This window comes from Glycine max, chromosome 4 (assembly GCF_000004515.6).
Source record: "Glycine max cultivar Williams 82 chromosome 4, Glycine_max_v4.0, whole genome shotgun sequence".
In the NCBI taxonomy this organism is placed as follows: domain Eukaryota; kingdom Viridiplantae; phylum Streptophyta; class Magnoliopsida; order Fabales; family Fabaceae; genus Glycine; species Glycine max.
This window is the reverse complement of record NC_016091.4, coordinates 15057359-15081078: the sequence shown is the minus strand read 5'-3', so window position 1 is coordinate 15081078 and position 23720 is coordinate 15057359. Positions and strand designations below refer to the sequence as shown.

The window sequence follows — 23720 nt, the reverse complement described above, 5'->3', positions numbered from 1 at the left end:
AAATAGTTAGTTTATTTGTTAGTTTTGTTTTAAAAATAGGTATTATTTGTGTTTTAAATAAAAATAGTTTATACTGGATCATATGATATGTATGAAACCACACCTGACGAAACTCCAATAGCAGCCATTAATGGAGACCAGGAAGCTTACCTTGACTATGGAAGAACAAAATGAAGCCGCAGGTCCTCAATGCTGTTAAGGGAAGCAGCCAATAGCAGCGCCGCCAAAGAAGAACCAGCAAGAAGACGAAGGCGCAGGGGCGTGGTCGCGAATGAAGAAGACGAACACGCAAGGAGGGAGAGCGAAAGCAGCGTACGGAAGGTGAACAGTAACACTGCATAGGTAGGGTATTTTAAATTTAATTGAAAGACATTTTTGTCACTTCACTTAAATTGCTGGGTGCACCTAGCAGCACCCAACTTGGTTTGTGGCATTGTGATTTTGGGCCTACACATGGTACTCTAAATAATTCTCATTTCTGCTTGAAGTTATCTAGGACACTAATGCATTGCATGCTGTTGTTTTCAGGCTACTAGCATTTTCTTTAGCTTCTAGCACCTTTGTTGTCGCTGCAACAAAATCTGATTAAGCATCGGGTAAAGGATCAACTCGGTTAGCCATTATGCCTGTTTATAAAAGAAATAAATATGGGATTACTTGTGGTAACCGATATTGAGGATAATTGAAGATTTCTGAACTTCTATGCAAACTCTCGCTCACCATAAATTACAGACCGGATACAGAGCAGAACACATAAAACCCTTAATTTTTATTTAGAAGTATGGAGCAAGTAAAGGCGAACAAGAGATCAAACTCAAAATTGGTATTATGGGCCTGAATATAATTCACATTCGGAATACATAAACTAAAAAATATATGAATGATTAATTAAGTCCAATGCTACATGCTTAATTTCCTTAAACAAGTCTCACGTTTGAATTGTTTATAAAATCGAAAACCATATTCAAGTATGATTACTGTTTACAAGGTAAGATGGATACCTCTAGTCTGGACCAACAATCTAAAGTTTTTGCCAAAACCACTTGCTCCAAATACAGCAAAATTATATAATACAAAATATGCTATGCATCTTCTGATTTGCAAGGCAATAAGTTACGGTTGAACACAGCCAAGAAATTTAGGTATTCAACTTCTTTCTGGTGTAAACAAAACATATAAATCGTTAACATAAAGATCTTCTGTTCAATAATTATACGCCTTATGACAATGTCAATTACCCTACTTGATGCGTTCAACATTTACTTACTATGTCATTTTACACTATTTGTTAACCAGGCAAATCTAGAAACTAAGGGGGGAAGGGAGAAATTATTCTTGTACACCATAAGCATAAAAGCAGTGAGGACAACTAAATGATAGCTCATGTAGAGATGAACCAGTGACAAATATGACACAAAACAACACACTTGATTTAGTCACCAAAATCACTTGATCAGCCTCCAAACAATTAACTGAATTGGTATGGCATACACTTGCATATCTCGCATTCTTCGAATCTCTTTCTGGAATTACTGCTAACCGACTTGCATGCAGAAGATGCTGATATAGAAATTGCCAAAACAGAAGATACTACCAGCCCCAACTCAGCAATAAATGGTACCACCAATGATTAGGATTCCTTTTATTCAGCATTCTGCTATGCGTAATTTGTTAGTAGGCAGAGGCTTTTTTATCAAATACAATGACATTTCTTCTTACAGGAGACTTATTGGCTGAGTGCTGTACCTCACCACAACACGGCCTGGCATTACAATTGCAACTCATAAGCTCAGCCAATTCTTATCATACCCTACTCAAGTTCATTTTCATACGGCTTGCAGGGTTCTACATTATCTCAAGATCTGTCCAGGACGGAGTCTCTCTTTTGTCAGAATTTCTCATTACAATTACGTGGTTTTAGTGATGCAGATTACTTGAGCAAACTTTCAAAGAACCAGAAGGGAAGTGGAGTTTGAACTGAGCTTGCTGCATAATATAATGAGCTTACAAGATTCCAAACAAAAAACTTTCGAAAAAAAGACATCAAATTAGTTTGGGTAGCATTTGTACAACAACATTTCAATTATGTTTAGTTCTTTTAATCCGTCTGAGTAAGACACAACTAAGAGAAGTTGTTACTGATTTCAATTACTGCTTTTACAAATTACAAGTACTACCTCTCGGATAGATTGAAAAGTATTTTTTTTCCTTTGTTATTTTAATATTCAAACCTTGAATCTGCAACATGATTTTACACAAGACTTGGCACAAAAATGTGAAACCCTTAAACAGAGCAATTGATCGAAAGTCCCTGTGAAGCATATGTGCAGCCACTGCATCAACTTATCGTGTTGCAGTTCACTTATAGTTATTGCCCTGTAGTTTGGGTTTATACTCATTAATATATGGAAGCTTTTATGTTTTTACCTTTATGAAGTTCACGTCTCATAAACCAGATTTAGAAAGAATTCTCTGCTATATAGCCCGTGAATATAAAAGACATGTTTATGGATCGCCAATAACATAAAAATTTGGTACGATGAATATGGATATAGTTTGAAAGTATTTTGATGCTATGCATTAAAATTGGAGAAGTCATGGGAAATGAAAATAAAGGAAGTTAATAAGTTCACTACTATTACATCCATTAAGTATATTATGATATATGTTACAAGAGTACACAGCGCAACATACACACCAGTTTCTGAAATTGTTGTGACATTTGATCTTAACTTTGATTATTCAAGTGCCAACACCTGAAATTCGAGAAGAAGCTAGTTACCTTTGTAATTTTGGAAATTTTGAAATACATAGCAAATGACAGAAAATGAAATTATAACTACATAAGCAATTAATCAGGTAAGAGCCAAAGGCAGCAACATATGCTACTAAGCATCTAGAAATCTCATTTTTATTATGGTGTCAAGTTTGGAAAGGAAAACTAAAAAGTGTGAAATAATTCAAAAACACACACACAAAGGACAAAAGAGTATTACTATAAATGCAACTGCAATTAAAATTTGGCAGAAAAAAGAAGTGTGACACATCTACATTTGTTCTCTAGTAATATGCAGAGAATTAAGTAATATTCCATTTATCTTACCAGTAAGAAAGGCTTTTCTGATTTTTCTCAGCTCTCTAGTGACATCCACCACATTCATTCTTTCTTTTGGTGATTCCACTGAACAAGCAAGTCCAATCTTAAGGAGTGAAACTAAGTAATTTGCAACTGTTGGAGTGAGATTCTGACTATTTTCTTCTTGTATTGTTGCTTCTTCAGGTTTTGGTACAAGTGATGGATCCAAAATATGAAAAAGATTATCAGGATATGAATTTTCCACAAAGTTATGCATATTTGGACCATCTTCAAAGATTTGGTCTGTGGGTCTTCTTCCAGTAAGCATCTCCAACAAAAGAACCTCGAAACTATACATGTCGCTATTCATAGACACCTCAGACCCCATTCCGTACTCTAAAGTATAAAGCAAAAATTGTCAATACCTTGTAATTAGTAAATAAATATCAAGTTTGAATCGAAAGATAAGGGAATTCAAAGAAACACTAATTGGAGAGTTTAAAACATACCTGGAGGAGCATAACCAATAGTACCCTTTATTCCAATTATACTTGTTTGCTTAGAAGTGGTACCATTAATGGTTGAGAGAAGTCTTGCTATGCAAAAATCACTCACATGAGCAATCATGTCATCATTAAGGACATTGCGTGGCTTTAAATCACAATGAATGATTGATTGCTCACATTCATGATGAAGATAATGTAATGTAGAAGCAACATCAATCATGATATTTAATCTTTGATCAAGGTTTAATGTTCTTGGACCTTTGCAGTTTGCACTTAGTGTTCTAGGACACATTTCCTGCAACACTCATACTGTAATTTGGAGGACATTCAGATACAGCGCTGGCAGACTTGGTGGATATCCTTGACATGGTGTATTTGACACCACAGAAACAGAATCATCTTCTCAAATGACAGCTTTAATGCCTACAAATTGATGGAGGACGCTTTACTCCTTTGTTGGACATGGTTTAAGAATTTGGAAAAAGGATTCCATACCCCATTCCACTTCTGGTCCAGTAATATTAGGGAAGGTTTTTGTGTTTAGGGGGGGATTAGCATATAGCCTTTCTATGTTTGGGTGCCTAGCTTGCGGTCAAACCAATGGTTACCTAATTCTTGATGTATTTCTAGTATTAGGCCACCATAGCTTTGCAAAGCATGGTGTTAGGTTGTATATATAACAGTACCACTTGTACTGATCTTCATATTATATATAATATCACTATATTTTTGCTGATAAAAAAAAAACTTAAGTGTTCTAGGATGCAGCCATTGCTCCAAGCTTCCATTTTTCATGTACTAAAAAACTAGGGCTTTAAATCCTTGACCTTTGTAATCCGTGTTAGAACAACATGTTAAAGCCTGAACCAAATTTCGATGTTTAATATTTTTAAGTGCATTGCATTCAGCAATGAAACTCTTGTGAGCTCCTTTTTTGTGAAGGTTTAGGACCTTTATTGCAACAACTTTGTCTTCTAGCTCAAGAGTTCCTTTGTAGACAAAGCTAAAATTTCCAGACCCTATCAAGCTTGAAGTTGAGAACCCATTGGTTCTGTTGTGTAAGCTTCAGTATGAAACTTTATCCAGCTGATCAATTATTGGTGACTCCAGAGGCGGTTTCTTACTTCTTTTCCTCATCTAGTAGATAGTTAGAATAATTGACAATATGAGAAGAAAAACAACCACACTAATTATCAATGCTATCAATTTGAACTTATGGTGTTTTGCATGTTTGCTACCTTTGACGGGGCATTGTGGTAGATGCAGTTCAAAAATACTCCACGAAGCTTACTATTTCCAGTCACCACTAACCCACTTGCATTTCCCAAGACACCTCCAGTTGGCACCTCACCATTCAATATGTTAAAAGATACATTCAAGTATTCCAAAGCATATATAAATGTTTTGTAGAACATTAGGAGTTGTTCCGGACAAGTAATTTTGTGAGAGATCTAACTCTTGAAGACCCCTCAATGAAGCCTAAGAGGAAGGTATGATTCCGTGTAAGGAATTCCCTTGCAAATAGAGATACTACAACACATGATTCTCAGACATGTCTAGATAGTTGATATTTTTTAGGTTACCCACTTCTTTTGGTATACTACCACTCAATGAGTTTTGTGACAGATCCAATGAGTTTGTTAGAGAGGAAAAACTAAAAACCTCTAAGGGTATGGTTTCTGTAAGGTTGTTTTGCGAAAGATTTAGAGATTGTAACTTTTGGCAAGTTAAACATTGCAATGTGGTACCATGTCAGTGAAAAATTACACTAGGGCGCGCTTAGAAGTACATAACAAGACACGTCACACAATGGGCATGTCATGTCACTCTCACTTAGTAAAATCATAAGGTGACCAGTCAAGGTCACTCTATTTTGTGAAAATGCTCCAACCATATAGAATCAATATAGGCTTAAAGGAGCACTTAAACTGAATGTCTTTACCCCCAAGGCCTAGAGTTTGAAGAATCTGTTAGGGTCTCACCTTCTTGATTCAGGTCCAACCCATAAAATAACTTTTGCACGCATACAGTGCTCATGAATTATACAATACTCATGATCTCACACTTGTGTTTCAAACACGTTTAACACATTGCGCTAGAATTTAACACTTTAGGTTCTTAACTTGGAACCCTACGCTTTCCCTTTAACACTTTGCGCATAAACACTTTTCTTCAGGTAAACACCAGTCGGGTTATTGTATAATTCACAGCTCACAACACAAGTATTGTCACATCAAATATTAAAAACACACTTATTCACAACCATATCTCATGTCCATAATTTAACATTTCATAATGTCACAATCCACCATCACATGTTTACGTGTATCTCACAAATTAACACATGTTCAACTTTGCGCTTATACTCAATCTCAATAACAATGTTATGATCTCAAAGCAACATGTTATCTCACAATTTATCACATATTCAATTTATCAATTTCAATCACAATTTCATGATCCCAATAAAACAATCTCGCAACTATAATCATACATGAAGAATTATAATACAATAAACATCCCAAAATAAATCCCAATTTGATCCCCTAAGGATCTTTACATATGTTCATTTTAACCCCAAATGTGATAAACTCATCCCTTACCTCTAAGTGGGCTCACATGTGTAGTCCGAAAGCGATAGTGACATCTCTAGTAGTTCCCTGAGATTTCTCAAGTTTTCTGGTTGTTCTATTAGGGTTTCCAAGCATTAGAGAGAAGGAGAAGGGATTGAAGCCTCTATTCCATTGTCTACGTGCGAGGTAAATTGATCTCACCATAGACATTACTTTATAAATTCCAACGGTGAGAATGTGCGAAAATGTGTTTCAAACCTGGACTCCAAATTTCACGACAATCCAACGGTTAACGAGTCAAAAATCGTAGTTTTACAGGATAGATTTGGGTGTATGTAGGAAAAACAAAAAGTTGTGTGAGGGACATTACCCTCACCACAAACATTATTTCATAAATCTCAATGGTGGGTATGTGTGAAAATAAGTTCCAAACCTAGTGTTCAAATTTTATGAAGCTCTAATGGTTAATGAGTTCAAGATCGTCATTTTACTGAGATAAATTTGAGTGTATGCGGGAAAAATATAAGATTTTGGGAGAAGAAGGGAAAACAAAATTGAGAAATGTAAAAATTGACCTAACATGTCTTTATTTTATAGTTAAGATATTCTGAGCCTATTATTTATTCTATTTTTCTTTATTTTATCATTTTATAAAAAGAAACTCTATTTTACTACCTATCAAACGAATAAATAAAATATTTTTTTTCTAAGAACATATATTTATTTTATTTACCTTGAAACTATTATTTTAATTAATAAAATTATTTTTCTTTATTTATTCAATTACAAAAATTTTCATTAATTTTATAAAACTATTTTTTAAATAAAATCCATTTTAATTTATTTTACGAAAAAATGGGGTGTTATACTTTGAACTTGTCCCATGAAATGGTTTGCATCGATCTCAAATATTGAAAGGACATTTTTAATTACCTTTTAGTCCTTATTACAAAATATATAAAAATAATTAATTACAAATTAATTATAAATTATCAATTATTTTAGTTACGAATTATTTGTTAATATTTTTGTAGTTAATTGTAATTGATAACATTATTCATATTTTGATGGTAAGGACTAAAAGAAAATTAAAATATAAAATATAGGGACTAAAAAGACCATTTTCAAACTATAGGGACTAAAATATAATTAAAATACAAATTATAAAGACTAAAAAAATCACCTTCAAAACTATAGGGACTAAAAAAGAATTAAAATGTAAACTATAGGAACTAAAAAAATCACTTTCAAACTATAGGAACTAAAAAAGTAAGAATCGTGAAACTATATGGACCAAATAAGTAATTTAATCATTCTTTAAAGTTGGGTAGTTATTCTAAAAAGAATTACAAACCACTACGAGTCACTAATTGCAAACCAGAAAAAACGTACATGCAAATATTACATTTCAATTCAAGGAAGGATGATGATTTGATTTGATCTTGTCATAGATATAAATTTGTGTTTTGTTTAAATTCAAGGAAGGATGATGATTTGATTTCATTCAAGGAAGGACGATGATTTGATTTGATCTTCTCATGGATAAAATCATGAACTATTGATAGTACTGCATTCTTTGTTAATCTATACATTGACTGAAATTCTAGACAAACTGAAAAGGATCATGGACAATAACCTGAAGGTTAGTAAATTTGGCTTGTTAATAAGCTTAACAAATTTTTTTTAGTGGATAAAATCACTATAAACCAGAATTCTGTTGTTGCTTACCATTAAGAAGTTTATCTTGGAATTACTTTGTGTGTCTTTCTAGTTATTCAATCGAAGAGGGCTGATAGAAAAATTTGTAGGACAAATTGTTGTGTAGGTGATACCCTTCATATGGATGATTTAGAATGTTATTCTAGGTGATACCCTTCCTATGGATGATTTTAAAAAAATTATAGTGTGAGAATTTGAGATTTTATTTGACAGCGGTGATTCTGTTTTTATGCTATAATTCTGAGTGAACCCAATCATTCGTCCAAGCTTCACTCCCTCAGTTATATTTGCTAAATTTTCATATAAACATTGAAGATAATGAGAACTAGAAAATGACAAGTACTCCAGATAATAAGTAACAAGTTGGCAAAGAAGCAAACCGAATTGACAAGCAAAGTACTTAAATTTCTACTATCATTTTTTGAGGAATAAGGAGAATTAGCAATTACTTAAAGGTTCATTACCATTTTATAATATAGTAGTATTAACTTTTCTTCTTACTTTTATTCATTACATATAACTGTAAGTGGTGCAACATCTTGTTTCTTTCTTTTAAGCTTGTGAGATATGTTACTGTTTTACTAGTATGCTTTTAAGGACTCTACTTAAGGTGATGTATACTATGCGTTGGATTTCTCTGCTAGCTTATCCGTTAATAATGTGTGTTCCAATCTTGTAATTTCTTATTGGCAATCATTCTAGCTAGAACCCAAAATGTTTGTGAATAGAATTTATTACGTACCTTCTCCTTTAATCATAATAATTTTATTCTTTGGAAAAATTGTATTTGTAGTTGTATATATTGTTTGGGGATAATATATAACTATGATAGGAAAGTACTTAGTAATTAATTAAGATAGGAAAAAACAGAATTCTAAAACATTATGTAAAAAATATATAAATAATATAATTGTGTTCGTTTATGACAGGATAAAGACATTTCAGTAATCAATCATTTTATTAAAACAAAACAATTGGATTGTTATGTTTTTTTTAATTCGGGAAATAAAAAATTTGGTATGATTATTTATCTAAAATTTGCTAGTTAATAGTTAGCTATCATCTAATTAAATAAAAAAATAAAACAAGTTGGTACTGACAAAAAAATGGGTTTGGCCGTCGGAGTGGAGTGGGCCTCAAAGTTGACTCTATCATGGCTTTGGGCACCTGCCCAACTGCTGGTACACCCAACATATTTGGTGAAATGAAAAAAATGCCCTTCACCCTTATTTTAAAAGCTTTTGGAATTCCCCCATCCTTGCCGCTACAGTACTTTCCGTAATATTGGGTTGCTTCTACTCCGCGCATGTTGATCCCCATTGGTGTTTCGTCTTGCCACCACCGCCGGTCATGCTGTCGCGTCGTCGTCACAATAGTCGTCGTCGAGGTAAGTTTTTCTTTTCATTAAGCTTGCATTTCATTCATGATGGGGGAGCTGCACATGTCGGAGGGGATGATGGATTCCTATAGAGCATACATATCAGCAATCCATAAGCTTTATACATATTACTGATCCCTATAAGGTATACGGATTCTGTATGTCTTATACAGATTACGGATCCGTAATTAATTTTTTTTTGTTTTATGAGTTTAAAAATATATTTTATAATTATTTAAAATTTTAAAATTAAATAATATTTTCGTTTAAAATTTGTTTTGTAATAAGTTAATGTTGTTGTTTTTTTTTTTGTGTAATTGTAATTAATTAAAAATATTTATTTTGTGTAGTTGATTTTTTTAAGAAATTAAGTAATTTGTATATTTTAAAACAAATGTGTGTACATATATATATATATATATATATATATATATATATATATATATATATATATATATATTATTGTGATTTAATTATTTTTAAAAAGTATTAGTAAATTAGAATTTGTTAAATTTGTTATTTTAATTACATAAATATTAATATTTTGCATTAAGAAGTTTAGTAATTTTGTTATATTTGATAGTTTAAAAGGTGTTTCATAAATTTGTTATATATGATAAATTTCAAATGTTTATTAGTATATATTTGACAATTTAGTAATGATATCGAACAATAAAAAAATTTATCATTAGTCAATTTTCATTAGTTTAACTTTGCATTAAAATTTAATTGAAAAACAAAATTGTAGTTTTATTTTGGCCATTACTTTAAGTTTTGAATAAAATTTAAATTTTTTATTGTGATAGTAATTTGGGATTGATTGTAGTATTGTTCTTTGGCTTACAAATTTTGATGACTCCTTTAATGTGCAAATCATGGTTAGAACACGAGGTTTGGGTCGGGCTTTAGGAAGGGTTATCAGAAGAGCCTTAGGGAGAGAAGTCAGTCGTGATGCAGATGATGCTCCCTGATCACGTAGGCCCACAACATCCGCACGTAGGCAACAAAAAGCTGCACCTGTTGCTGAGGATGTTGATGATATGGATCAAGTGGATGAGGAAGTTTATGAACTGCCTGAAGAAACAGCTGGTGTTGATGTGCCAATTGATGCCAAGGGTTTTTCAGGAGGACCCCATGACACATCAGTGTTGCAAGACTATGTTTGTCATGTGGCCACGAAAGTTTGGAGTGGAGAGGTATTTATAATTTTAAATATTTTTTTCCCGTAAGTAATTGTTAAATTTTGTTGAAATGATTTATATTATCATTTTCAGGAACGTCCTGAGCTGAAATTATGCTCCCATGGAAGAAAGGTCAAGAAGTTTGGCAGGCCTACCCCTGAGATCGAAGGCTTAGTGGCTACCACAAGATTAAGTCCTCTGATCACATGTTTGTTGGACACTGGTGATCGGGGACTTATGTCTGCTTTCGTGGAGAGGTGACATCTAGAAACTAGTAGTTTTCATCTGCCAGTTAGAGAGGTGACTATCACGTTGGATGATGTGGCCTCGTTGCTGCATTTGCCCATTACATGCGCGTTCCATAGTTTTCAGTCTCTTCATGTGGATGATATCATCTTGTTGCTAGTGGAATTGCTTGAACTAAGTGGTGAAAAGGCATGAGCTGAGACAGTACAATGCCATGGGGCATATGTTTGACTTTCCTGGTTGTGAGATGTATATCGGAGCAAATGTGACACAACATAGTGGACACCTGCAGCTCGTGCATATTTGTTGCGCCTTCTTGGTTGCACACTCTTTGCTAACAAGAGTGTGACACACGTTTATGTCGTATTCTTGGTCGCATTGAGGGACCTGACGCAAAGTGTTAGCTACGCATGGGGAGCTGTTGTATCGGTGCATATGTATGACAATCTGAAGGATGCATCAAAGAGCACGACTAGACAGCTTGCAGGATACATCACACTTTTACAGGTCATTTGATTTTTTATTGAAAATATATATTAACTTGTTTGTTCTATTTTGAGAAATGTGTTTAATTGATTTGTTTGGAAAATATGTGCAGTGTTGGATCTACGAGCACTTTCCCTCTGTTGGTTGTGTTGTTGCTGCTAAGGATTATGATGAGAGGAAACCACGTGCCTGTTGTTGGAAGTCTGGGAAGGCATTACTAGTATCGACATACTGTAGACTGTTGGATAGATTGACATCCGATGCTGTATCACTGTGCCTTCAGAGAGTTTGAGGTTATCTCTTTATTTTTAGGACATATCAGATGAGGTCCATCTATTGTCATACACTGACTGGAGAGGATTGTACAACAGTTTGGGTATATGCAAACCATTCCTCCACACCCTGCCACTCTTTCTCTGTGTATAGAAGACATTGATGATAGATGGATTCAATTTTTTTAATACATTGCACCGGTTGGTCAGATATGTGTAGCGCCTGGGCAGTGTTCATTGGACTACATGGATTGGTTCTACTCGATATCCCATCCCTTCATGAGTCCAGCACAACCTGAGGATCCTCCTAGATAGCCCCACGTGCAGCAGCATGACACATTTGTTGAACCGCATGTTGCTCAGCATCTAGTGGCGACAATGGGTATGAATGAAGCAGCTGAAGATGCACATGCTAGTGTAGAGCGGCCTCGACATAAATTTTCAACATATTCTTGTTACTCAATTTATGTGAACATTCATTAACCCTTAACATTATTCGTTTTTGTTTTTTTATCATGTTGTAGGAGGCTTGTCAACCAATAGCCGAAAGGTTGGAGCGGTTGCTCAACCTAAGGATAATCATTGAAGGCACAGAGACATACGATGTCATGGAGGACTGCCTGCGGATCGCTAGAGGTGTCACTGCAGATGACAATGTATATGTGCGGTTGCGATGAAGGCGGCACACTAAACATGCGTGAAAAGTTATTTTAGTTACCTAGTTTTATATAATTTGTGGTTTTATATGAGTAAAGAACGTTAATTGTTTAAGTTGTATTTTTAATTTTTGATTAATTACGAATTAAATTATTATGTTTATCCTTTAGTTACCCTAATTAGTGAAAGTACGTAAATGTCAACGTTGAATGAAACACACGCATATCATCATTTTAGATCACAAGCACAAAAGTAAGTAAATGTCAACATTGAATGAAACACACGTATATCATTATTTTAGATCACAACTACAAAAGTAAATGTTTAATCTTCATCTAAATCAACATATTCTGTATTCAACCTTGACAAATTTGTATACTGTTGCATTCTACTAATATATGGTGTGGACCACTGCTTTGCTTGTTGATGATAATGTGTAGATCATAACAACGCTAATGGTGGTAAGGGACAACGACCCCTTAGAAATACCTATTACATAAGAACATACACATAAAAAATACCTTGGTGAAAATATTTTCACAATAATTACACAGGAAGGATGACTCATGCATTTACCTGAACAAAATGATTACCATACACATGGCCGATACACATCACACGATGCACAAAACAATTTGTTGGTGGTTGACTTCTAAGAGGAAAAAATGTCATGCTTTGTCAAAGTGACAGAGAAACAAGGATCACATTATACCTTGATGCAATAACATATCCCATGTTAGTTATATTCATCCACTTGTCCATGGTAACCTACATGTAACAGTCAACAAATTGAATTTAGTTAATGCATATTTAATGGAAGAAAACATAACATTAAAGTTATATACTATACCATGGATAATCCATCAACAAGTAGGAATCGCTTTAATTCCTCAAATCGGTATATACCACCAACCAGATTTATATAGTCATCAGAAAATTTTGTAAGTTCTTTAAGCAAATGGTTGCGCACCAATGATCATGAATCTTCACCATACCTAATAGGGTAACAACTGCATGATATCCACAGTTACCATCAACTTTCACATCAACAATGTTTACAATGGAATCATGAATGCACGGATGAAATTGATCCAACATCAGCATGGTCCTTCTTTCAAATGGTTGCTTGGATGATGATGCACTATGTTTCACTGACGAATTACTATTTTTCACGGAATGTAATGCATCAACATACTCCCATTATGAGGGATCACGCTTTGTAGATCTTTGTTGCTTTGTCACCGGTCTCTTCTGAGCACCTTTTGTTTTGACCTTTTCTGGAGGAGCACACATAGAGTTTAGATCAGGGTAAGCAATTTCCCAAAGTTTACTCTTCAAAGTAACTTTGCCACAAACATCTCTTCGGTTATGCTTACTTTAGCTTCGAATAACCCTTGGTCTAAAAAACTTAGCCTCCGCCAAAACATATGGATTGTCTCAAGTGGTATGCTACCAACAACATATTTGGATAGCTCACACGCACATGGAAGACCATGAGTAGTTCTTATCACACATCCACAACGAGAAAGGTTTTTGCTAGCATAATGTACACGCTTAAACTTAGTAGCAATCTAATTTAAAGCATACCTTGATACCATGCCAAGTAGTCTCTTGTATAGGGTAACTTTAAACACATGTCCAACCACATGTGTACTTGTCTCAAAAGATGCCTTAATTTAAGTGTGTTGCAGCATGATCATGTTGTTCATGGCTTCCCAAAATGCTACATAGGTCTCCAAGGCTATTTTGTAGTAGTCTTTTTAAGGCCCAATGAGTAGACTCAACCCTTCATATGAGATACACAACCAATAGAAGAAACACATTATTTTTTTATGCATTCAATCGTAAAAGCTAACAATTTTATATATTTAACAATTTAATACCTATTTATTGTTGTGTTTCCTAAGTGCATGACCTTATTTGTCCAAGCTTTAACAAATCTTTCTTTGTGAGGAATGACCCATGTTTGGTTAACATAGTCAAAAAACATTGGCCATGGTGAGCAATCAACTTCAAACTTCTTAAGGCAGTCATCAAACTGTTGCTCAAAAGGACAATCCACTAAACTCTCCCAGGCTTCCATTACATAATCCAATGCATTTTTTTTACCAACAAGGGTTTTACACTTTGCCTTCACATCCTTATCAATGTGAAACTGACACAACAAATTCATGGACTTAGGGAATACAACTTTCACCGCATTCATCAATGCTAGATCTCTGTCGGTGACAATAACTCTAGGGAGTGCATCACGTTTAAGGAAAAGACGACGAAACCTTTCTAGAGCCCAAACATCTTTACTCAGATGTTCTCCTTCCAAATAGGCAAAGGCAGCAGAGAATGCCATCCCTGTTGGTGTCACACCAACAATATCAAGTAATGACAGTCTGTACTTGTTTGTCTTGTAGGTACTGTCTATCAAAAAGACCAAATTACAGGCATTAGTTAATTTGACTGCATCAGGATGACTCCAAAATATGTCACGCACAACATATTCATCCTTTAATCTATGCCAATGAATATATTGATCCCGTTCAAGAAGCCCCATTAGTTGTTGCATTTCAGTATTATTGCCTCTTACGGAAGAACGGTAAACATTTCTTGCATTGTATATTTGTTTGATCATTGTATAACTATTGACATTATACTCTTTCAACATTAGAAGAATATTTCTGGGTCTGACCATTGACTTTGTCATATCAACAACAATTATCTTCTCATCCTTAGTTAGTCTACCGGCATATGGATGCCCAATTAAAGACTTTGCCAATTCATGATTGTGCCTCCCATAGATTAAATTCACCATCCATCCTTCACCCCCTACAACTGGTTTTGCACGTAGCTTAAATGGACACCCACATTTTCTACTACCAGTACATGTTCTTACCAAATCCTTCTTCTTGGCCCTATACTGACCACTCATTTCACAGCCAATTAAAATAAATGAGGTCCTTCCTCTAATACCATTTTTTGTGTTTGATCTCATAATCATCGCCACAAATCCAATTTCATAAGCAACAAATTGAGCCCATTGCAGAACATCATCATGGGTAGCAAACACCTATAATGCAATCCATACAACTTTAGTCTTCAACAAACATTCATTTAATTACTTTAATAACAATAAATCATATTACTACCTAAGAAGTATTGAATGCATCAGAGCAATCAACATGTTCTTCATTCATTCCACCTTCGTCTTCATTTTGGTCATTCATATAAACTTCTTCGGACATTACACAATCATACATCCACTGATCTTCGTCTATCTTAACAAAACATTCCAAAATTTCAATAACAAACAAAAAACTCCTAACCACACCAAAATATACTATCATATAATTTTTGCATTTTTTACTACACTTATTAATATAATACATTAAACTAAAATAAAAACGAATAAAAAATTATGTATTAATTTTTAAACCCTAAATATTACTTTCTTTGTATACAAATTATAACTATCAAATGAATATTTTGATTATATATATTTAAATTTTATGATTATCAATTTTAATTTTTCTGACTAAAAAATAAAATAATTTAAGAAAATACATTTAAATTCAAAACAAAATTCAAAACAATATTTATCATGCATACGGATTACCAATCCGTAAGGAGCATACAGATTCCTAATCTATGTACTTATTATAGATTGGTAAGCCATATGAAGCTTATGTATTCTCAATCCGTAAGCTTCATACGAATTACCAATCCATAAGAAGTATACGGATTCGTTGGAATACGAATTTTGAATCCATAAGTTCAATTAACTTTACGGATTATCAATTTGTAAAACTAATTCAACTTATAAATTAGAAATCCTTCTGCATTGCGAAATAAAATAATAAATCCTTACCTCCGTCGTCAACCAAACCAGCCACCGCCACAACACCACTTGCTAACCAACCACCAAAGATGACACAACAACGAACGTCAAACTCTCGCCAATAACCTCTCACGGAATGAATGACGGTGAACGAAAATGAAAATAAGCTCGGACGCAAAAGCTCGGATGCAAAATGACAAAGGATACCTATACTTATAAGCTAAGGGTATAATGGGCATTTAGAAAATTTTGCTGGGTGTACCAACAATTCTACTGATGCCCTAAGCAAAACCCTTAAAATGCTAATAACTACCAAGCAAATAACTTTCAACATACCTCGTCCGTTTGCACTTTGGAATTGTAATCTCGTTTTAACAATAAAGCTCCTCATAACAATCCAAGAATCACTAAATTACAATTATATTTTACTTCACATTAACATCAATTAATTTTAATTTTTAACGGCTCACGTTGATTAATAGGAAAATTTTTAAGTATTACTTTTTAAGATAGAGTACATAACTAGAGAATAATTAATTTTCACCTAAGACATTTTTATAGGACTAAATTAGATACAAACTTACAAGAATTCTTTGTGTACAATCTGTTGGTCTATATTTTAATTATAAGAATTAAAATACTTTAAAATCTATTCAAAATAAATACTTTCAAATATTTTTAATTAAATAATATATTATATAATATATTATATTTACGTTGAATTTTTATTGCTAACATATTAGTATTCTATTAGAATTTATATTTTATTGATTTTTCAGAAAATATTTATATCAATTAAAATGTTGATAATAAATTTGTTATAATGGATTCAAGTATTAATATACTAGTAAATTAGAATAAAAATATTGAAATTATTATTCACATAAGCATGGGTTTTGTTCTAGACTAGCTAGTACTAGGCCTCACAAAAGATTCAATTATCCTACTCAAATCATAAAGGGAATCTTAGACTAGCACCTTGTCACAGTGACCATCAACTGTGTGCCATGATCATGCATTCAATCAACACCCATACCTGATTGATAAGTAAGTGATTAACTATCACATGACCTCACACCTAAACTATTAGTATATTTCCCTTACAACGTATGGATTCTTTTTACCCATTATGCTCCTTTCATTAGGTATAAACTTTTTTTAACATATTATTTGTACGAATTATTCATAATTTTTACTAAAAAAATGTAATTGATCATATTTAGTAAAATTTTTCATTTCAATCAATTTTAACCAATTAAAAAGTGTTGAAAAGAATGTGTCAAAAAATATAAGCTTGACATTTTTCATAGGTACATATTTAGGTAAACGACATAAAATGGGCAAAAAAAAAAAAAAACAAAACAAAACATGGTATTATTTAATAATACAAAAAGATAAACCTTTCTTCGATGAGAATAAATATACTTTATATGTATGCTTTAAATATATAGATAATGATTTTCAAACTTTTTTCTTTGTCTCTTACTCTCAGCTTCATAGTTGAGATTGTGCTGGGTGATCGTTTCATTACTCACATGTACGTTCTATTATTTATGATTAGAATTTTTGCTACTAATAATAGAGATAACTGTAAGATTATGTACGACTAAACATGAATGTTCCTATTTTTTTCTTAAATATACAGAATATGACCAATATTCTTTGGAATCATCGTTGGATGTATGATAGATGTTATAATGGTAGAAGCGGTTTGAAAGAGTCTTTTATTGAGGGGCTTGAATAGTTTGTAAGCAAAAATAGTCAGCAAGATTGTTATCGGAATGACGGGGGATCAGATGTCCTTGTGTTAAATGCGATTGTACTAGGATTTTGGAGGATAGAGTTATAAAGGTTCACCTTTACAAAAATGGGTTCAAGTCTAATTATTAGATTTGGACTTATCATGGTGAACACATGTCGTATGTTGATTTAAATAAGGGCAACAATTACATGGATGCTTCAACTAGTGCAGAATATGTGGCTCAACATGAACAATTTATGTTAATGTAAGACATGGTGTGTGATGCTTTCAAGCAACCTTAGACATTTGAAGCTCCAAACTCAAATAATAAGGAAGAACCTCCAAATGAAGATACTCAAAGATTTTATAATTTATTGGTAGAGATGAATGAACCGTTGTACGAAAGGGCAACAGACTCAAAATTATCAATATCCGCGAGGCTTTTAGCTTGCAAGTCCAATTGGAATGTTCCTGACTAGTGCTTAGAGTTTATTTCAAAAATTCTTTTAGATGCAACACCTATAAAAGATGGTTTGCCAAAAAAAATAATGATGCGAAGAAGTTAGTATCGAAGTTGGGATTGGAGGCTAAGAGGATTGACTGCGGCATGGATGGTTGCATGTTGTATTATAACAATGATGGAGTGTTAACTGAATGCAAATGTTGTAACAAGCCCAGGTATCATGCCAAGACTGTTGGAACAAGCAACAAAAAACTAGTTCCAGTAAAGGCGATGTTTTATTTGCCTATAATACCAAGGTTGCAGAGAATGTTTGCATCAATGCAAACTGCAAGCCAAATGACATGACACTATGAGAATAGAAGACCTTCGGGCAAGTTACGCCATCCCTCTGATGGTGAAGCCTGGAAGTACTTTGATCAGGTACATGCAGATTTTGCTATTGATTTGCAAAATGTGTGACTCGGTTTATGCACAAATGGATTTAACCCATATATTCAAGCATCATCTACACCTTATTCTTGTTGGTCTATCATTGTTAACCGATACAATCTTCCTCCATAAATGTGTATGACTAAACCTTATATGTTTTTGAGTTGTGTCGTACTAGGCCCATTTAATCCAACTGTTGGTATTAATGTTTATTTACAACCTTTGATTGATGATCTAAAGAAATTGTGGAGTGATGTTCTGACTTACGATGTTTCAAGAAAGCAAAATTTCATGATGAGGGCAGCTTTGATGTGGACTATTAATGATTTTCCTACTTATGGCATGTTGTTTGGTTGGGGGACACATGGTAGACTGGCGTGCCCGTATTGTATGGAGGACACAAAGGCCTTTCAGTTAGCAAATGGGGGAAAAACTTCTTAGTTTGATTGTCATCGTAGGTTCTTACCTAGTGATCATGCATTTAGAAGGAACAAAAATGCCTTCAAAAAAGGGGAAGTAGAAAGGGATGAACCACCGTGTATGTTGACACCTACACAAGTTTGGCGTAGGGTTAGAGATTTGCCAAAAGTCATAGAAACTGCTCTACCACCACCAACTGTACATGGATATGGGTATTGGCATCATTGGACAAATGTACATGGATATGGGTAGTGCAATGTTGATAAGGGAACCATGCATGAGATGAAAAGTCATGATTGTCATGTGTTCATGGAGTATTTACTTCCTATTGCTTTTAACACATTGTCGCCATATGTCTTAAATCCACTTATTGAAATAAGTCATTTCTTCAAAGATTTATGTTCTAAAACTTTGATGAAGGATGGCTTGAGTAGAATGGAACAAAATATTCCATTCATTCTGTGCAAGTTGGAGAGAACATTTTGTTGGACAAATGACCTCAGTTATCTTAAGAAAAGGTGAATTAATTTCCCACTAACAAACTTTTAACCCCCTTCTAAATGATAGGCTCAGAATGCAGAAGTAGAAGCAATAATCAATTTAATAATGTTCTTTAAACATGCAAGACAAAATTGATTGCAATAATATAAATGAGATAAGGAAAAAGAGAAATGCAAACTCGATTTATATTGGTTCTGCCACTTCCCGTGCCTACGTCCAGTCCTCAAGCAACCCACTTGAGATTTTCCATTCTCTTTGTAAAAATTCTTTTACAAAGTCTGAACCACACAGGGACAACCCTTCCCTTATATTCAGGAATCCTTACAACTTAAGAGACCCTCGGTCCTTTAATCAATCTCTTTGAATAAGAAGAAGAAGAAGAAGAAGAAGAATTCTCTCTTTAAGAGAAGAATATTACAATTGAAGTTCATGGATGAACTCTTAATGGATTTGCAAGTATTTGCCCAAGAGTTGTTGAGAGAGCATTTGGCAATGAAGTTCTCTTGGAATATCTCTCTCTTGCTTTTTGAAGTCAGAGATACACACATATATAGGCCCTTCGTGCCTTTTCAAAATGGTTTGAAGAGATGTGTCTTTTCAAAAAGCTTTTTCTGAATTTCTTCACTGGTAATCGATTACAGGTTTACACAATTATATTTTGAAGGGTCATGACTTTTGAATTTGAATTTCAAGAGTTTCATTGCTAGTAATCGATTACACACATCTGGTAATCAATTACAGGTTCAAATTTCAAATTCAAAACCCTTTTAAACAACTATTTTTCAAACTTGTCTTCTAGTAATCATTACATTGCCTGGTAATCAATTACCAGAGCCTTGCATGTCTTGGAAACACTTTGTTTTGAGGCAAGGCTTGATCTTTAGTGAATCTTGAAACAAGGCTTTGTTTGTTGAAGCAATCTTGTATTAATCTTGAAGCATTGTTTATCCTTTGAAGCAACCTTGTTTGATTCTTCTTTGGCATCATCAAAATCATGTATACATATATTCACATATTTCCCCCTGGTTTTTTTATTCAATGAACATCTACCTATTCATCTAGCATATGAAGCTAGACTTGGTGAAGCAGTCCAATATAGATAGATGTATCCATTTGAAAGGTACTAAAATGATCATTGTATTTTATTTAAAATTCATTTGTTTAATGCTCATCAATGATGGCTTGGTTTTGATTAAAATTTGTAGATTCATAGGCGATTCTAAACGAACAGTGAAAAATAAAGCCAGGGTTGAATGATCCATCTATGCGTCATACATAAATTATGAGACAACTTATTTTTGTTCTCATTATTTCAAAAAATGTATGTTGTCGTCGCACAATATTAGGAATCAAATTGCAATTGAAACTGAAAGGCGTCCACCAATGTTATCAGTGTTTGACCAGTAAGGTCGTCCTTTTGGGAAAAAGTTGATTCACTGGTTAACTGATGATGAGAAAGACTCAACCCATGTTCATGTGTTGACTAATTGTGTTGAAGTGAAGCCATACCTTGAGTAAGTTTCACAATGTATGCCCTTTGGGTTTCATTAATTATGGTTGTCAATTGCATTATACTTCAAATATTGACTCGTGATACATTATATTTGGACAGTTCATTCTTGCAATCCCAGTCAAATGCCTCTACTCGCAATCTACATGCAGATTTTCCTACTTGGTTCCCAGAAAAAGTATTTGTTATTGAATATTTTATTTTGCTACTTTATGGTAAATAAAATATAACTGTTCATACTCTTTATATTCGTAGGTTATAAATGAGCCTACAAATGTGAGAAACCAACACTTAAAGGATTTATCGTATGGTCCGATGAGTTGCGTCAAAGAATGGCACACAGGCTTTGTTAATGGGTACAAATTCCATACTCAAGCATGGACTGAAGGGAAGAAAACGATAAATAGTGGGATTTACGTAAAGGGCCTTATAAAAGGAGCCACAAATGATTTTTATGGGGTCATTCAACATATATATAAGCTGGAGTATAATACTACAAGTTATCCTAAGTGAGTAGTATTATTTTATTGTCACTGGTTTGATCCAATGAGTAGAGGAACAAGAGTTGATCCCAAATACGGCATAGTGGAAATTCTAATTGATAGAAGCTATAATCTGTTTGACTCATTCATTAGTGCACATAATGTAAGGCAGGTGTATTATGTGCCGTATTCAGCAACAAGAAGGGACAAGCATGGTTGGTATGTTGCAATTAAAATGAAGCCAAGGGGTTACATAAAATCCGATCATGTACAAGATCATGTGCCTTACCAAGTTGAGGAAATGTCACATGTCAACAAAGTCATTGAAGTTGAAAGTATTACTAGATTGTAAGATTCAAGAGGTGGTGTTGAAGAAGTAGACCCTACTAATTTGTTGACAAATGAAGAAGAATCAAATAATTTGAATGGAGAATAAAAAAATATTGAACAAGATAATGAAGGAGAATTAGAAGACGACTTTGAAGTTTACAATTCTGAATAGAATTAGATATTGATGCTTGTTAGTCATTTATAATGTTTGTTATTAGTGACATGTTTGCTTTCTTTTAATAATTGAAAACTGTTAGTGTATTTTATTTTTGTTGTCATATGGAAGTTTGTTAGTTATATAATTTTCATTCATCCCAATATTCTATTTGAGTGTTTATGTTATAATATTATTTTTCTATATATAGATATGTCATTAGGTGGTGTTGACCCTCCCTGACTTCCGTCTCATGACTCTAGTGGGAAAGGGAGAACTACGAAGAAAAAACGATATGTGGTTAGACTATTACCACCTCGGGATAGTCTACCATCATTTACCTCATCCGTGTCTTCTGTGTCTATGCTAGTTAGGCCTCCTGATGTTGCAGCTACACCATCTCCACCTTCGACTGAAGCTAGACCATCTTCATCTCATGTTGATGCATGTGGACCATCCATGGTACCTGCATCCACACCATCTCTATCCTCGGTTGATGCACGTGGACCGTCCTCGATACCATCATCCACACCTTCCTCATCCCCAGCTGTAGCCAACACACCTACCAATGAAAAAGCTACAAATTTGGCAATGAAAGATCCCCTCTCCCTCTTAATGATCGTCCTATGGTTACGCTAATCAATGGAGCGTAAATATTACAAAATATATATAATTATCATTATATATGATGCATTATTTGATCTTTTACTATTTTCATGAATTATTTTTTATATTTAGGTTTCATCCATCTAAGGTTGCGGCAAAGTCTATCACTTTGTCCATTAGGCAACAATTTGGTCAGCCATGGCCTACATGGGGAGCGATTCCAAAAGATCATCAGGAACTTTTTTTCCAGCATTTTAAGGTAAATTATTCTTTTGTCAATGAATTAGTTGAAGGGTTGAAATGGATAGTAATGCTGATTTTTATTTTTTTTTATCTGAAATTGTAAAATTCGTATTTTTCTAATTGTGTACCATTTCATAACTTTGTTATACTTTAGAGAAAATTGGTCTGGAGACCTGAGGAAGAGAATAAAATTAAAAAAGCTTTTAACTCGAAAGCCTCTCATAGACTTTTTGAGATGTTTAAGGATGCCCGAAATGAAAATAAAAGGCCATATTGGATTGGAGATCGCGTTTGGAATGATCTGTTATCACATTGGAATGCACTTGAGTATCGTTCCAAGTGTGCACAGGCAAAAAAAAAATTGAGCATCTGAAAAGGGTGGATGTATGCATATAGGTGGTTCTATCAGCTTGTAGGATCATGCCATTCGCTTGGTATGTATATTAAAACTATAATACATAGTTGTTTATACTTGTTTAATTTACCACTTGTCATATCCTAATTTCATCTGGGGAATATTGTTTGGTGGCATGCAACCTTCGCTTGACCGCCTCGAGGTACTTAACACCCATCATTAGGTAATCTGCAAAGTTCCGCGACATTATGGAAGTCAAAAAGAAGCATTGTTGTGTAATCCGTAAAGTTCCGCAATATTTCCGAAGTCAAAAAGAGCATTGTTGCGTAATCCGTAAAGTTTCGCAACATTCCAGAAAGAAAATGGATGTCGTTACGGAATCCATAAAGTTTCGTGAGATTTCGGAAAGAAAACAGCCAAAAACACAAAAATGAGGGGTGAACTTATCAAGATAAGGGTGTAAATAGCAATTCGAATCTAGGCCCTTTGTGACATTATGGAAGTTGTGTTGCTTAAGGAGGAAGCAACTGGGCGGCAAGTTCCTCCACATTTTTGAAAAATGG

General features: G+C 33.9%; 1 protein-coding gene, 1 long non-coding RNA gene and 1 pseudogene across 4 annotated transcripts; 1 reads left to right on the top strand and 2 right to left on the bottom strand.

Moving 5' to 3' along the window:
* The first annotated feature begins 92 nt into the window (after positions 1–92).
* LOC106798404 (uncharacterized) lies at positions 93–2170 on the top strand. 3 transcript variants are annotated; one of them, XR_005891276.1, is made up of 5 exons: positions 93–342; positions 529–596; positions 1297–1480; positions 1555–1617; positions 1722–2170. It is a non-coding gene; the product is annotated as an uncharacterized lncRNA (long non-coding RNA). The 3 variants fall into 3 exon arrangements; XR_005891274.1 differs by having other exon boundaries at positions 95–596; XR_005891275.1 differs by having other exon boundaries at positions 94–1480.
* A 432-nt stretch (positions 2171–2602) lies between these two features.
* LOC100782795 (probable LRR receptor-like serine/threonine-protein kinase At3g47570) lies at positions 2603–9194 on the bottom strand (annotated as a pseudogene).
* A 3578-nt stretch (positions 9195–12772) lies between these two features.
* On the bottom strand, positions 12773–15330 carry LOC102669124 (protein FAR1-RELATED SEQUENCE 5-like). Its single transcript, XM_006579066.1, has 3 exons — positions 15268–15330; positions 14010–15155; positions 12773–12862 (listed from the first exon to the last, which is right to left on the bottom strand). The coding sequence occupies exons 1-3, from the start codon at positions 15328–15330 to the stop codon at positions 12773–12775; spliced, it is 1299 nt and encodes a 432-aa protein (XP_006579129.1).
* Positions 15331–23720: the final 8390 nt, after the last annotated feature.